The sequence below is a fragment of the Serinus canaria genome, chromosome 5 (assembly GCF_022539315.1).
Source record: "Serinus canaria isolate serCan28SL12 chromosome 5, serCan2020, whole genome shotgun sequence".
NCBI classification, from domain to species: domain Eukaryota; kingdom Metazoa; phylum Chordata; class Aves; order Passeriformes; family Fringillidae; genus Serinus; species Serinus canaria.
In genome coordinates, this window is record NC_066319.1 from 37,015,814 (window position 1) to 37,031,133 (window position 15,320).

At 42.0% G+C, this 15,320-nt stretch overlaps 1 protein-coding gene across 2 annotated transcripts in view; it reads right to left on the reverse strand.

The window, feature by feature from the left end:
- The window catches only part of SNX6 (sorting nexin 6), a 29,159-nt gene extending 23,032 nt beyond the window's left edge, over nt 1-6,127 (reverse strand). Inside the window, exons 1-3 of one of the 2 annotated variants that reach the window (XM_030240125.2) lie at nt 6,071-6,127; nt 5,862-5,909; nt 268-372 (exon numbers count right to left, since the gene is read on the reverse strand). In XM_030240125.2, coding sequence (XP_030095985.1) covers nt 268-372; nt 5,862-5,909; nt 6,071-6,076 — 159 coding nt within the window. In that variant the 5' untranslated portion in view covers nt 6,077-6,127. Of the gene's footprint in view, nt 1-267; nt 373-5,861; nt 5,913-6,070 lie in introns of both variants that reach the window. The other variant, XM_030240124.2, reaches the window with a different exon arrangement.
- Between the last annotated feature and the right edge of the window lie 9,193 nt (nt 6,128-15,320).

A 15,320-nucleotide genomic window follows, 5' to 3' on the forward strand; every position in this document is an offset into this window, starting at 1 on the left:
CTACCTGCAAACAGGCTAATTAACAGGCATGGGGAATGGCATAACAACACATCAAAAAAAAAAAAAGAACATAACTTTCTTCTAAAGTTTTTTAACTTTTAGTCATCTTTTTCTTATGCACTGCAGCTATACAGTCTTGTAAACATGAGATAATTCTACTTTCTCATTTCCTCTGGATTGTGTTACACTTTGTTTCAACAAACAGTTTAAGCACACTCTCTTTTGTATATAATTAAGAACTGTTGCGTGTACAAACCCAGGTTTTACCTTTGTATGGACTGTGAATTTCACTTTATCCCTCTCACTCAGTGCATCTGAGATATCCACTTGCAGAGCAGCATCAGTCTGGAGATCTACATTTATTGCTCTAAGCTGAAGAAAAATATATTTAGCTTAAAATTAAAAAAAAAAAAAGGCAAACTATATTTCCATTATTCTTCCTTTAAAATGAACCCTGATCCTGCAATGGTGAAGACAAATCACAAAACCCCCCAACATTAAAAGATTAATTCCAGCAGAAAAAGAAATTCCAGTAGTACTCCTTATGAACAAATAATACAAATACATACAAATAATAATCACCTTTACAGTAAGCCTTGTTAGTGCACTATTTTCTTTTCTGTAGATTGTTAACTTGCTAGTAATTTAGGTGCTCAAGACAAAGTACATTTACAGATAGCAACAAGTTTGGTAGGTTTTTCTCTTTATTGTCCCCATTCCTCTGAACTGACAAGCTGCTCTAAATATACTTGTAAAGGTAATTATAAAGATATTATCAATTGGTAAGGTACTTTTAAGGGGAAAAGTGGTTCTATATTTCAAAGAAGCAAGAGCAGTTATAGACCTGATTTACTCACACTGTCTTGCACTATTCTGTTCAATATATCTCATCATATAATGAAAAGCTTAAAAGAATATCCTGAACTTCACAGAGCTAAGTCTTCTTGGAAATATTGTTTTTCTGAAAAACCCCAAAGCAAAACACTCAAACCCAAGACTTTGATGTCTTCAAAATGAGCACGAGAAATGGCAAAAGTGCAAGGAATACATGCATTTTTTTCTACAAGACATGAAACCTGAACTCTTTCACAAAATAATTCCAGTCACATTGAAAAAAAAAAATAGAGACAATGATCAAATATAGCAAAAACTGTTATCTGAGCACCACAATATTTGGCAGTAACTGGACCAAAGGCTTCAGTACTTGCTGTAACCTCATCTAGAGCCCAACTGGAAATTTAAGTCCCCTCACCCTTGCACTCTTGTTGTTCTAGAGGAATTTGTCCCATGACAATTTCATCATCATGGCCAACTGACATTTGGAATGTTTTTACAAGCACTAATGCTAACCCTGAAATCTTTTCCAATCACATTGTCAAAAAATATTTCAACATCATGCTCACAAGGCATGCTTTTTACTGAGACATGGTGTTTTCTCTGACGCTGCATTCTTTTCTACAAATATCCCATTCTACAGTATAAAAATGTTTTACCATACAGAGATTTGGACTCTTCTCCAAAATGTTTTCAGTATTGCATTTTTAAGTCAATACTTACATACAAAAATGCTTTAAGTATTCTCAACACATAGCAGGGAAGTTACACATGAGCAGATTTTGAAGGTAACACTGTGAGGCACTAGAAAAGCTCTAGGACAGAAGGATCAACTGCCACGTTTGTTTTCCATAAGTTACCTTTATATTAAATCACAATGGTCAGATTCCACTCTAGTCTTGCTGTTAACCCCAATGCATGTACAACTCTTGCCTATGTAGCAGCAACCAGACTCATGGATCTTAGAATTAGTGTGTTAAAGCAAACCAGAATCATGCAGTCTAGTATATTCTGCTAAGGCTAGCAAAATGTAACTGTTCAAAAGCTCTTACACATAGCTTTTCCTTACAGTGAAGTTTGAAATCATTAAAAAGACTGCACAGTAACATATTCACACACGTGATCCAGGCATTGCCTTTTGTTTTGTTTTCCCAAGGTTTAGAGGGTCACTGCCTCACACAAAGGCGTATTATCATGCAATGGTTTCTTGCAGATCACTTCTCAGAGGCAGAATCTCCCAGCTCCTACTGAGCTTCCAAAGTGCTTACCATCTAATTTAGGAAAGAAAAATATAATGACATACCAATGTCTCTCTTATGTCAAGACACCACATTTTTCAGGGTGTAAAAAGGTTTTTGTGGTTACACTCTCTGGGGTACTGCTTGTTTTTCTCCGGTCCCCCCAGAATACATTAACAGACTGAGTACTCTCAGAAAATAATCGCAATTTTCTAAATGGTATTTTTGTAATCTTTTACAGGTCACAAATATTTCTATCAAAATACTTTTTGCACAACCTTTTCTTTTTTTTTTTTTTTCAAAGTGGTACTACACAAAATTCTAGAATTCAGTGTAACAGCTGATCAAGTTTGGCATTAGATGCAGTGCAGCCTGATCATATGCACTAATCTCAACTTCAGACACAAAAGTCCTATCTGTGCTGAGAAAATTAAGAACTAAATATGACAACTTCGCCCATGACATACAGCTGTAAAGGACTATTTGTTTGATTTATACTGAGTTAAGTTTGTAACAGTTTTGAAGAGTTTAATCATAGGTTGAGTTATGCCATGTAGCCTGACTGCCAACAGGGAATGTTTTCATCTGCAATGGTAATGAAGCATTTATGAAAGGTGTCAAAGACAATCAGAAAGTTGAAGGACTTTAAATGTATTCATGTGACACAATTAATCACATTGCATTACTGGAAATTTAATTCACAAACAACATCACCACACCACAAACTTAAACAAACTCTGCATCAATACTTCCAAAATAAAACTGCCACCAATGGATGGTTTTCTAGTGACAAAGGAAGTAGAAAATAAAAAAAATAAAGTAAGTCTGATACAGATGAAAACTGAAATGAAAGTACCTTAAAGTATGGAAAAAACAGAGATAGGGTAATCTTTATCTTGCCCCCCAACAAGTCTAATACATACAACATTGCATAATAATTTTATGCTTACATATGTTATCTACATCCATGCTGAACAACTTGCAAAACAAACCTGATTCAATTACTTTACAGTTCCAATGCTATACCGAGAAAGTCCCTGTTCTATTCAAAGGGTCTAGAAAACACCAGAAGCCAAAACCCAGGCCAAGCGATGTTACAGTACTAACTGAGAACACAATGCAAGGAGAGGATTGAACATCTAAGCTCTTGCTTAAGGATCAATTATACTTCAAATGATAATGGAAGGAATCTGGTACAGACAAGGGAGACAACCAAGTGTTACATTCCTAGGTAATGTCATCCATTAACAGTAACTTCCCTGCTCTAAGCTCTTTCAAAAATGTTAAGAGTAAGAAGGACCCTATCTTCAGCTCGTTCTTTACAGGCAGACAAATACACAAAACAAGGGGACAAAGAATACCTTCACAACAAAACCTTTTGAAGTGTTTTCACAGCATTAAGCTTCCAGCAGACCTGTTCTAAAGGATAGCTCATTTCCACTGAATGAATGTTACCTAAAGATTATATAGATATAAAATACACAAGGCAGTACTAATGGAGCAATACTTCACCACTTTACAAAGCATGTACTGTTGATGTTAGAGAGAGCACAAAAATCTCAACAGCACCCAAGTTACACCAAGCAAATTCATTCCTATCCTATTTTCTAAGTGAAATTCAGAAAAGCAATTCCCACAAGTTCATTTTATGCAGACCATTTATAATAAGTTCCTTCTACAGACCACCCACTGCTACTTCCTCAAAGATGATTCTCAGTGCTCTGTTTTACAGTTCTCCAGAAAAGGCTCCATATGGTGTAACACCATTGTCTGAGAATTACTCTTCTGTGTGGCATCAGCATAAATTCCAGCCCTCTTTCATCCCACCACCCCAAGATTAAACTTAACACAACTGTAGCCAACAAACATGTTCCTGCAGCAGTAGAATTACAGTTGCCACAGCAATATCTGAATTCAACAGAGGCAAGAGTATTGATTTTCAAAACTAAAAGCTCAATTACTCCAACTAGAAGTTGCCATCCATGCTTTCAAGTAAAGGCTTGACCTACTCATTATTTAATTGCAGAGAAAGGCAACAAATCAGAACTAGAGAATCACTTTATAAAAAGATGCTTATTTTACTACTTCTACTCAGCAAAATGTATTACAGTTTTGAAGATAAAAGCACAGCAAATCCATTCATGAACAGACTGCCATATTGCTTTTGATTAACTTCCTGTATCACAAACAAAATCATGCAGATAACCTGTGTTTTAACCCCAGACATTTAGACAGAAGAGAAAAAATTAAACCCCCACAGTGATCCATGATTGAAAATAAAAACCCTAAAAAAACTAGGCAAATGAGAAGGCCACTGTTCTAGTTTAATTCCTCAGTACCGGATGAAAATGCAGGAGAGAAAAAAAAATTACTGCATTTGGCCAACTGAGATGGTAAGTCTTACAACAGTACAAACAAGACTGCTAAGAGATTTCTTAAGGTTTTCAAATTACCTTGTGAACTCTTAACGACCTGTAGAGGGAAAACTAATAACCAGCCAAACAAACAAGTTTCACAGGAGGTCAGATTCACATTGTTATGTTCTACCTGCACTTCAGATAAAGGCAACTTAACTGTGCACATCAAAGACTGTTCCTAAGTACCAGGGAAAACCTATGTAAAATACCTATGTAAATAAAATTTCACAGTTATCAAGCTCTTCGATCCTTGCTCTGAAGACACTCAAATGACAACAGCAACAACCTCCTCTCTCTTTTATCTGATATTCTTAGTAAAGTAGCTGTACCCGTAAAGGCAAAAGCTTTACAGTGGCCAAAACTGGCCAGATACAATATTAGAATGCCTTTTTAAATTTCTGGCCATGAACTGGAACATAAAATGCACTGAATTTAATATCAGATTACGGTGTGCATGATAAAACATCACACCAACACAGTGTGTCTCAGATTTTTGTATTTTCAGTAATATACTGCATGCAGTCACTTCAATAACCAACAGCCAAGTGAACCAAAGCGACCCTGAAGCTGCTCTCCTACCTTGCTCACAGTTGGTCTTTCTCAAGATACTAAGTGACAGGGATAATCAGTCTGACTAAATTGTACTAGGTTAGCTGATTTGTTGCTTAAGTGAGGCAGGCAAGTTAAATAAAGATGGATACAGCAGTCAGAAGAGAAACTAAGGCCAGAAACAGGCAGAGAAAAAGGCTTTCTCAGTAAGAAACGCAATTGTGGCATCCTGTCCCAACAACACAACTTCTCTTGAATAAAGAGTTTATTATGTAGCATGTGTCTCCAATGAAAATGTCCCTTTGTTATCTATGGGAGAGCCCCCTGGGCCTGAAGGGAGCAGAGAGGGCAGGACTGCATCACCCAGGCCCTAGATCGCGGCTGGCAATGGAAGCTGGCGCTCCCCAGGCTGCTCAGCCTGGGCAGGACCGGCCCCGCCGGGCGTGTGCACCGGGAGAGCGGGGGCCGCACGGAGAGAGCATCCATCTCCGGCCACGACCCCCTCCCCAGCCATTCCAACCACAGCATGAAAGAACTGTCCTTCCAAAACTTGGGTGACAGAACAATGACGAGCACACGCACATAGACGCCGGTATCACCGGGAGGCTGTGCCAGGAGCAGATCCTAGCGGGCGGACGGACGGACAGACAGACAGACAGACGGCCAGCCCGGACGCTCGCAGCCCAGCATCCCGCCTCCGTCCGACACCCACGCGGCGGGCTCGGGCCAGCAACGCCCGGAGGCCCCCGAAGAGGGGCCGACCCCGTTTCCCCCCACGCCCAGCCCCAGGAGCCGGGTCCCGACGCCTCCCCGCGGTACTTACACCTCGGTCCTCCTCCGAGAGGAAATCTGGGCCGTCGTCCGAGCCTTCCTGCTTGGGGGGCGAGGCGGCGGCGCAGGCAGGGGGCACGGAGTGGTACAGCCGGCGGCAGGGAGGGTGAGGGGAGACAAAGCGCACAGGTTAGCGAGTGCCCGGCCGCGCCGCCCGCCCTGCCCCGCCCCGGCCCGGCTCCGCGGCCGCCCCGGACCCACCATCATGGCTGCTCGCGGCGCTCTGCGCCCGCCGGAGCCGCGGCCGGGCGGGGCTGCGGCGCGCGGGGCGGGGCGGGGCGGGGCGGCGGCGGCGAGCGGCGCCTCTCGCGAGGGAGCGGCCGCTGAGGGGAGGGAGGGGAAGGGGGAGGAGAGCGCCGGGCGGCGCTTCGGCGGCGGCTGCGGGGGAGGGAGGGGAGCGGGGCTGGCCCCAGCCGGGGCGGTGGTTGCTTGTGTCGCAGCCCCGGGGTGTTGCCGTGCGCTGCTGGGGCTGGCGAGCGCCGGGACGCGGGCGCTGAGGGCCCTGGGCGTACCCCGCGCGGGGGTGCGGTTCTGTTCGCTGGAAGGCGGCGGCAGCGGCGCGCCGGCCTCCGGAGCGGGCAGCGCCGAGCTCCGCAGCTCCGGCCGCAGGCTCCGCGCTGCCCTGCGCTGCTCTCCGGCCTTGGTGCGGGAGACGGGCTTCGCGCGTTTGTGCAAGCCTGGGTGTGAAACTGTGCGATGACAGCGCGAGAAACGAAGAGGCTTATAATACGGCTTTAATTTTTGGGCAGTTACGTGATTTAAGATTAACAACTGCCTGTTTCACGCCAAGGAGTGGAGTCTTTAAATCCGACTTGGTCTGATTACAGTGGAAAAGGTCAGCATCCGCACACTAAAGCATATGTAAGCGTGGAGGGAGTCTATATCTGACACGGGATATTTGAGTGAATCAGAGCTAGAACGGCCAAGAAACGGCCCCAGGGTGGGGTTTCATGATCAGCGTACTCCGACCTCGTTGTTGCAGAGGGATGCGGGCAGGTGTGGACATCAGCGCTCCCGTGGGCCTGCGCTCACACAGAGGAGGGCACCAGCCCACTTGCAAATTAAGACTGCAACAAATTCGTGGTTTCCATCCTAGCTGGCTCCCTAGCCAAGTCCATCCTTAGATAGAAACACGAGTGCCACCGCAGCACCATGTATCTAGGTGGAATTAAGCCCATCAGGAAACTGCTTCTTGAGAAATGATGTTGTGTAGCCTCAAGATAAGTGAAGATAATGCTTTTGGAACTCCGCACTGCTTAGAAGGCTGCTTTAGGACTCAGAGAAGGAAATTGTCTCTTGAAAATTGTTCTTGGTATGGAGAAATGTATTTGAGTATGCATTTTGTAAATAATTTTAAAAGTTGTACTTTAAACAATTTTCAAATATGCAGCCTATTTCAATCTTGATACAGACGTGTGCAACATCATCCAAAATACTGACTTACTTCTGACGTCGAGAGAAATAAAAATATTTTATGAAGTATGGTCAAAGTATGAAAGACCTCTGGTTAATGACCTTTGTCATCTGAAGGGGTAAAGACAAAGCCACACAGGAAACTGATTTCTGGGGTTCACCTGTATTAGTATCCTATTCTGTGCACATTCTGGGTTTAGCATTGTATATCATTCCACTCAGCAAACATCTGTTTTCATGGTAAAAAAAATTGGTGACAGATTGAGTTTGCTTTCTTAATATTTATTATTTACTGCTGATACCTTTTATTAGAACCCAAGAATACAGAAAATGTTGAGGAAATGCTTCATGAGGAACAATGACATGATTTTTTCATACAGGGGAGAGCTAAGTAGATCAGCTGACTAGTATGAATCTAGCAGGATGACCATCTCAGTTCCATCTACATAAAAAAAAAGGTTGTATAGCTTTCCAGTGTGGCTCTGGGAGCATGGGCTGGTCATGTTTTGGTGGGCACAGAGGCTCATAAGAGACCCAGTCTGGTAAAAAGTGTCCCTGCCTCCATGGGCATTCAAAACTAGGTGATCTTTAAGGTCCCTTCCAACCTAGCCTATTCTATGCTTCTGTGATTCTATAGTATTCCAAACAGCAGCAGTACTATGGCACTAAAAGTTGATACCAAAGATGATACCAAAAATACTAATCTTTCATCCTGTCCTGATCAACTTATCCCAGGTCCATGGCTTGCCCTACTTTTCTCCCCATGCTCCTCCCCACTGGTGGAACAACACGTGCTGCCTGCTGTGTCTGCTTCAGCAGCTGAGACAGATGGTATATGCCATGGAGACACCCTGGCCAGGAAGTGGGGGAAGAGCATGACCTCTTCTCACTGCTCTTCTGTCAAGACTCACCTTAATAAACCTGCTCTGCAGCTCCAGGAGCAGTTTCCTTTGACAGCTGAACCCGCCCTACCTAAGGAGTTTCCATCTGGGCTGTTTGCACACTCTTTTCTATGTCTATGTAACAACAATAAATCAAGTCAATGAACTAAATGTAACCCAGGAAGAATGAAATTGCAAGTTGCAACTGAGACAATCTGACAGCCTTTGGTATGACCGCATTCCTGCCCTTCTCCACACACCTGGCTGTCTACACCAACTCTGGTCTCCAAGCAGGCCTTTACTCCTGTCAACCTATCTCACCAGCAGGAAAATTACATGGGGTAGAGGAGGGGGAAACTCTTTTAACAGTGAGTTCCACTCACTTTATTAAACTGTATGGGTGGCCTGTATGAATGCAGATCCAAACCAAAAGGAAGGAAAGTGTTGGGGCTTTCAAATGACATCTTGAGAACTTATTCCCTTTACTAGCAACATGTTCTTTTAGCTCCAGGACACACTTTTGACTCATTCAGCTACTCATTTTTGGTCTCATTTTTCCTCCCTTTTTTCCTCATTTTTTCTATTCAGATACCATGTTTTCTTAGTCTTATTTCAGATGCTAAACCCTTGAGGCAAGGATCAGCATTATCTTGAGTTTACAGAGCTGTAAAAACAAAGAGGAACGAAACCCGTGCAAGTTAGGGGAACACTGCCGCCCTATTGTAACCCGTAGGTCTCCCGATTTTTAAAAAAAATCCACCTGCAAAGACCCATAATGTCAGTAGATGGTGCTATATGCATATTTTTCGGAATTCTTTTCGGCCGAGGTTTTTTCAACCAATAGCATTTCCTTTGTGTTTGAGCGTGTTATCCCTGGAAAATCAGAAGCCATACAATTAAAGAAATATTTGGCTTTTATCAGAGAATCACTGGGGAGATATTCAGTCTTCCCACTCTGTGGCATCATGTCATATAGTACTGTCTGCACTGGATGACTCACCATGGAGTAATTCAATGGATGGAAGCGTTTTATATAGGCAGGAACTGTAGTTCTGGTATTTAATTGGCTGATATGTTTTGGTTTTTGGGCTTTTTTTAAGTGTGAGGAACTATTCTTCATGCACTTTTTTCTTTTTGAGAAGTTTCTCGACTTCCCTTTCTAAATCTAATTACTCAAAGTTTCCTTTAAACTACCTCATGTGCTACTGTTATGTGAAGCTCAAACACAGCATCTTGCAGTCAAACTGTGGCTGTAAGGACCAGCTTTCCTGTATCTCAGTAACAGATTGATTCCTCCTTTTGTTTTGTCTTATAGATAAAAGCACTTTATTCCCTTACATACTTCATTCCATTTTTCTCTACTGATACTAACTGAAACTGTATTAAGGCCCCTTATCATTACAGCTTTATGGTGGTGCTTTTTTTTTTTTTTTTAATGACAGACCACATCATTGCATTTTGCAAAAGATTAATCAATATTTACCTTTTATTTCAGTGGAAAACTAGGCTTTTAAGTGTAATGTTCTCAGAAGTTAACGGCTGAACAAGAAGAAAGTTTCAAAACCTTATTATAAAATCTGTCTAAAAGCTCAGTTCGAAATAGAGGCTTTTTACCTGTTATGGAGATAGATAACTTTATCACAAAAAATTACTATCAAAAGGGTCATATTTCCTTAGAAACACAAAGAGGATGTGATATGTAGGATTAAAAGAACAGACAGGGAAAATTGTATAATATTATAGACAAGAAAGAGAAACATAGCTTAGTACTGCCCAGTAACTTCTAGACACTCTGAGGAACAGTAATTTCCATAAGAAAAGAAAAAAATATCTGTTCCTCAGTGTGGAATAGTCTTCTGTGAATTCCAAAGCATAATGGGGACATATGCAAATAGTAAGGATGTGTGGGTTTCTATTCAGACTGCGGGGACCCAGAAAAGGCTCGCTCTGCAGTTTTAAAAATCCTGGCCTCCTTGTGCAAGATGCTGACTGCATGTATGAAGCTGTATTGTAATGCAATTCATCACTTTTCTCCCCTAGGAAAGAATCAAATTCTTTCTTTTTAAAATTCATTGACATGGCATTATAGACACTGTCTGCCATGAATGACCTAATGTCCATATGAAGTTACACTGATGCAGAAAGTTGAACTATCTAAAGCCTCATTTTTCACCAGTGCCATGAACACCAAGAAGCTGTAAGGGGAAGAATATATTATGCAGTAGCACAGGTAAAATTCACTTATTCTGAGCTCTGAACATATTGACAGTTTTCTTCTTTGGATTGCATGCTGTTATTAACCTACTTGTCATATTTCTATAACAGATTGTAGGTGATCACTGATCTGCACAAATTCTTCATTAAAAATGCATGCAAAAGGAGACTGAATCTCCCATAGCTCCTGTAGGATTGTCTAGGAAGGAGTCTATAAAGAAGTTCTCTCCTTCCTGGTTCACAGGGATGCATAGAAATGTTTTTAAACAAGTCACTGACTGATCAGCATCAGCTGCCTACTCTGGGTTTAAAGCAATTGAACTCATCTCTTTTCCTTAACTCCAGTCCCTTCTTTATAAACTAGTTGAAACATGGAGTATTTCAGAGAACATTCTGAGAGAATTCTTTTTAATCATTCTTCCCAGTACTTAATGTCCTTTTTTTTAAGAGAAAGCCAAAATTCCCTGCCTCACCTTTGCTCCAGACTAAGGATTTTACTTGTACCAAGTACAGCACAAAATTCTTTAATTCTTTATTGTAACAAAATTTATTATTATAACAGAAAGAGAAAAACCGTTTTGTGACATGGCAGCTGAAAACAGGGAGGTTTTTTTTGCTATGTCAGTAATCAGGTTTTTTAATTTTAGAGTTCCCTGGTTTAATCCATGTGCTGTGGAGGACAATAAGAATGCTTTAGGATATCAGCTTCACAGCAGTCTTAACTCTGTTAGTCAGTAACTGCAATGGTAAGAGCATTATGGGAGACTTCTCCAAAGCAGTGCTATTATTCTTTTTGTGTCAGATGTTGAGATGAGTCTGAGGTAAAAATACTGAAGACCATTTACAGTAGTGCTTGTCACAGCTAGGGAATAGTAAAATTGAAAAAAACCCCTCAGTATAAATAAGGCCTTGTTGATGAAAGTGCGACCAAGAAGGATAAAAAGCAGATTTGCTGAGACTGACCTCATACACGTCATTCCTCAAAGGCCAGCTCTGCCCCAGCAGGGCAGCACCAGGCAGGGAAGACAAAGCAGCTCTTGTCATATCTTGTCACTGGTACAATAGTGGGTATCAGGAAGGACTGCACAGTGCTGCTTATGTTGTCAGAACAGACTGAATGACACTTTCTGCCTAATTCAGTATATATCAGTATCGTTGGGGACTACTAGTCTTTTGCTCCCTGTAATCTTATTGCCTTTTATCCTAATATTTTTTTGTTTTCTTTTTTATTATTTTCCCTTCCTTTTTAATATTTAGCATTTTACCTTCCTAATTTTACCTTCCAGTCTGTCTCTTCCTTTCTCTTTGTTGGACCACCCCATTCCATACCCCCATTTCCTTTGCTGTTGACTGAGGGCAGCTGTCTGTTCTCTCCTGCTTATTGCAAAATTACTACTCTCCCCTCACTCTTTAGGTCCTCTGTGTAATCAGCTCATTCCATTTCTGTCTCTTCTTAACCTCAGTCTTAGATTCAGTCTTCTGTTCTCCTTTTCTGCTCTTCACTGGCTTCTTGGTCACTATTTTTTGCTATTGCACTAATGAAAGAGGCACTTCTGAGTTCTCCTCTGAAAACCTTAGCTGTCTCCCAGTGCTTCCTCTGCATGCCAATATTAGTAGGGCATCACTTGCAGTGTGAGAGGATGTGATGACCACTAACATGTTCTGCTTGAGGCAACATTCACAAGCCAGCCAAACACTAACTGGTTGATCTTTGTCTTCCTGCACATATCAGGTGAGCCTTACCTGACCAGCATCCTAGCAATTTTCTGACCAAAGTGGTCCATTCAAAATTATCAAAGATAAGAAAAATCCCAAACTTGTTACTTCTGACATGTTTAACAGAGAAAAAGCTTTGTTTGATAGATGCCATCAAGCAGCATTAAACCAACAATCATCTGAGGCCAGGAGCAGCTCTTCAAATGTGACAATATCTGACTCAAAAGCAAAGCTGCTTCCATCTCCAGGTAAATCTGTTGTGATATTTAAATTACAGCACAGCTGCATGGGAGTAGCCACCCTAAGACACATCCTCTGTTTCATTTATGGTCTCAAATTCCTGCTTGCTCAGAGGTCCAGTAAAAAAAATAATTCTACGCTGCATCCCAATGTGTTCCTTTCTGTGTAGTGTCTGCAGAGCCAGAGGCATTAGGACTTGAGGGGTAGTCAGAAAAAAAATTGGGCCACAGAGACATTAGCTGGGCAACCAATCACCTTCTTGGTTCTCTTTTTCTGACTTAACAGCTATGGAGATGAAGATGCTTGTAATTTTAAATTGTGTTGGACAGCCAGTTGCAACAAGAGGCATGGTTAAAGTACAGCTACAGAAAGCACTCACTGTTTAGCTTCACTGCAATTTTACTTCCAGCTGTTTGCTTTTGAGTTAACATCTTCTGAGACAGCTTCACTCAACTGATGGTGCTCACTGCAAGCAGCCAAGATGTGCAGGTTTATCATATTAGCTGCACTGAGTATCTGATTCCCACAGTGTGGCTACCAGCACTTGAGCCGCAGCCCATGCTTCCAGACAGACCAGTTCTCTCAATCTGGAGATGATGAATGTAAAATAACCAAGGGTGCAGTTTGGATTAAGCTCATTGTCATCACTGAACTCCAGCTGCCAACTAAGTACCACACAGCTGCTCACTCCCCACTCCAGTGGGATCAGGAGAAGAAAAAGGTAAAACCACAGGGTTGAGATAAGAGCAGTTGAATACTTAAAGTAAAATATAAATAGAACTCAATTTTTTTAAAAAAGCGATGCACAATATAATCACTCACTACCCACTGGCTGATGCCCAACCCATCACCAAGCAGCACTCAGCGCCCTTCCAAGTAACTCCTCCACTTTGTATGCTGGGTGTTCTGTGGTATGGAACATCTCTTTGGCCAGGTTGGTCAGTTGTCCTGACCATACTCCCTCCCAGCTTTTTGTGTACCTCCTCACTGGCAGAGCATGAAACAGTGAAAAGTCCTAGACTTGGGGCAAGCACCACTTAGCAACACCTAAAATATCAATGTGTAACCAACATTATTCTCATACTGAATCTGAAACACAGCATTGTACCACTACAAGGAAGGAAATTTACCCTATCTCAGCTGAAGCCAGGACACACATCAAAGGCCATGCTTCAGCCAAGGGAGAAGTCATGTCTCTCTACGTCATGCCCCTACTCCCTCTGCTGTCCCAGTGCTCCCTCAGTGCAGCCCCAGGGGCAGAGAGATGAGGGAGCTGATCCAATTTACCTGTTTTTCTTGCAGGATCAGTTTCATTTAGGCCAGCATAATAAGAACATAGGGACAGTATTAAGGGTAGCACAATGCTTTCTAGCAGCAGTGCAGTTTTAGGTTGGCTCAAACCAATCAGGAAACTTCTTGTGGCATTGCTGGTACATTACAGTAAAGCATCCTACTGTGAAAATCCAGTAAGCACACCAGGAAAAATTTGTGCAGCTTATGCTGTGATGTTTTAGAGTAGTGCAGTGGTTTTCACTGATGGACAGGACGTGCCATCAGGCAAACACGCTGAGCCCATCTAAGCACAAATCCAGCTGGGATAGCTTGTATGACAAGAGAGGTCTGCACAGAGCATGCATGGCTAAAGATAACAAAAGCACTTGTCCATCAGCCTCTAGCCAGCACAACTTTATGATGTTGTCCAGGCCAGACCATAATCTGGAATGAAATGTTAATGAAATAACATTTGGGTTTCCATTAGCACTTGATTGAGTTGCAATAGTCCCGCGGTCAAGGCAAAGATAATATGATACTATGAGAGGTTATATATTTGTATGTAGAAATCAAAACTGTAATTGTGTACTTGAGCACAAACAAGCCTTGTGTTGCAATGTGGGGAACTGAAATGTTTGGTAGGTAAGCCCCTGACCTGTGCTGCATGTGGGCAGACAGAGAGGTACTCGTAATGTTCATGAACAGGTCCAGGATCAGCTCTTCAGTGAAGAACCAAGCAGTGTTAAAGATGCTTTGTGTGCCAGCTGGACAGTGAATGTTGGAGGGAAGGAAAGAAGGCACTGGTGCTTTGAGTTTCTTTTGTTCTTTTTCCACATTAATGCCTTTTGATTTATAGATTTTTGCATCTGAGTGGGTGGATTTGATGGTGAACCACCCTAAGTGAGAATTTTATATGCGGCCAAAGCCGCATGGGTGGCTCTGCAAACAGAGACTGAACCAGCCTAAAAAATGTGTTGCAAGCTACAAAACCAAATCCGGAACATTAGTTTGGGTTTGTGAATCTCAGCTGTATTATGCTAACTGCCACATCCAGATCTGTCCACTATTATCACAGTAACCATGACATGTAGGGCCAAATCCTGCTGATACATGAAATAATGTGGACTCAAAAAAAAATCTCTAATGAGGGCAATGTTTTGACTCCATGCAAAAGGCAGGGAGTTGAGTGTGCTGTTCTCTGCTGCTGAATTCTCAGGTACCCCCTCTACCCCTGTAGCAGACACTGTACGAGTGCACAAAGTAATGCATACCAGCAGTTGGAGAGGGGAGCTGTGCCTCAGGACTGCTGAGGGATCCTTATCCAAATCAGGGGAAAAAAAAGACAAAAAATTCAGGCTTCCCTCCAGAATGTGTGCCTTGCACTTTGTGCAGTAGTACTCTTACAGCTTTGTCACTGGAAGTGTAAGGATCTGAAGAATGGAGCTACAAAAGAAACACGAACCCTTAATAATCTCTATTTTTGAGAATTATTTCAGGAATATTACCCACATTAACAAGACAATCAGTAATGCACCTCCTTCCACCCAGCTCTTCTGCTAGTGCAAATCAATGTTTTTCTATTAAAGTCGATGGAGCTTTGCTGATTACATGAAGTCAAAGTCATTATATACAGTTTACTGGCTCTAGCCATTTTATAATACTCTACAACTGGAAATCTTTTACCTCTACTTCTTTTATAAAATACAAAGGACCCC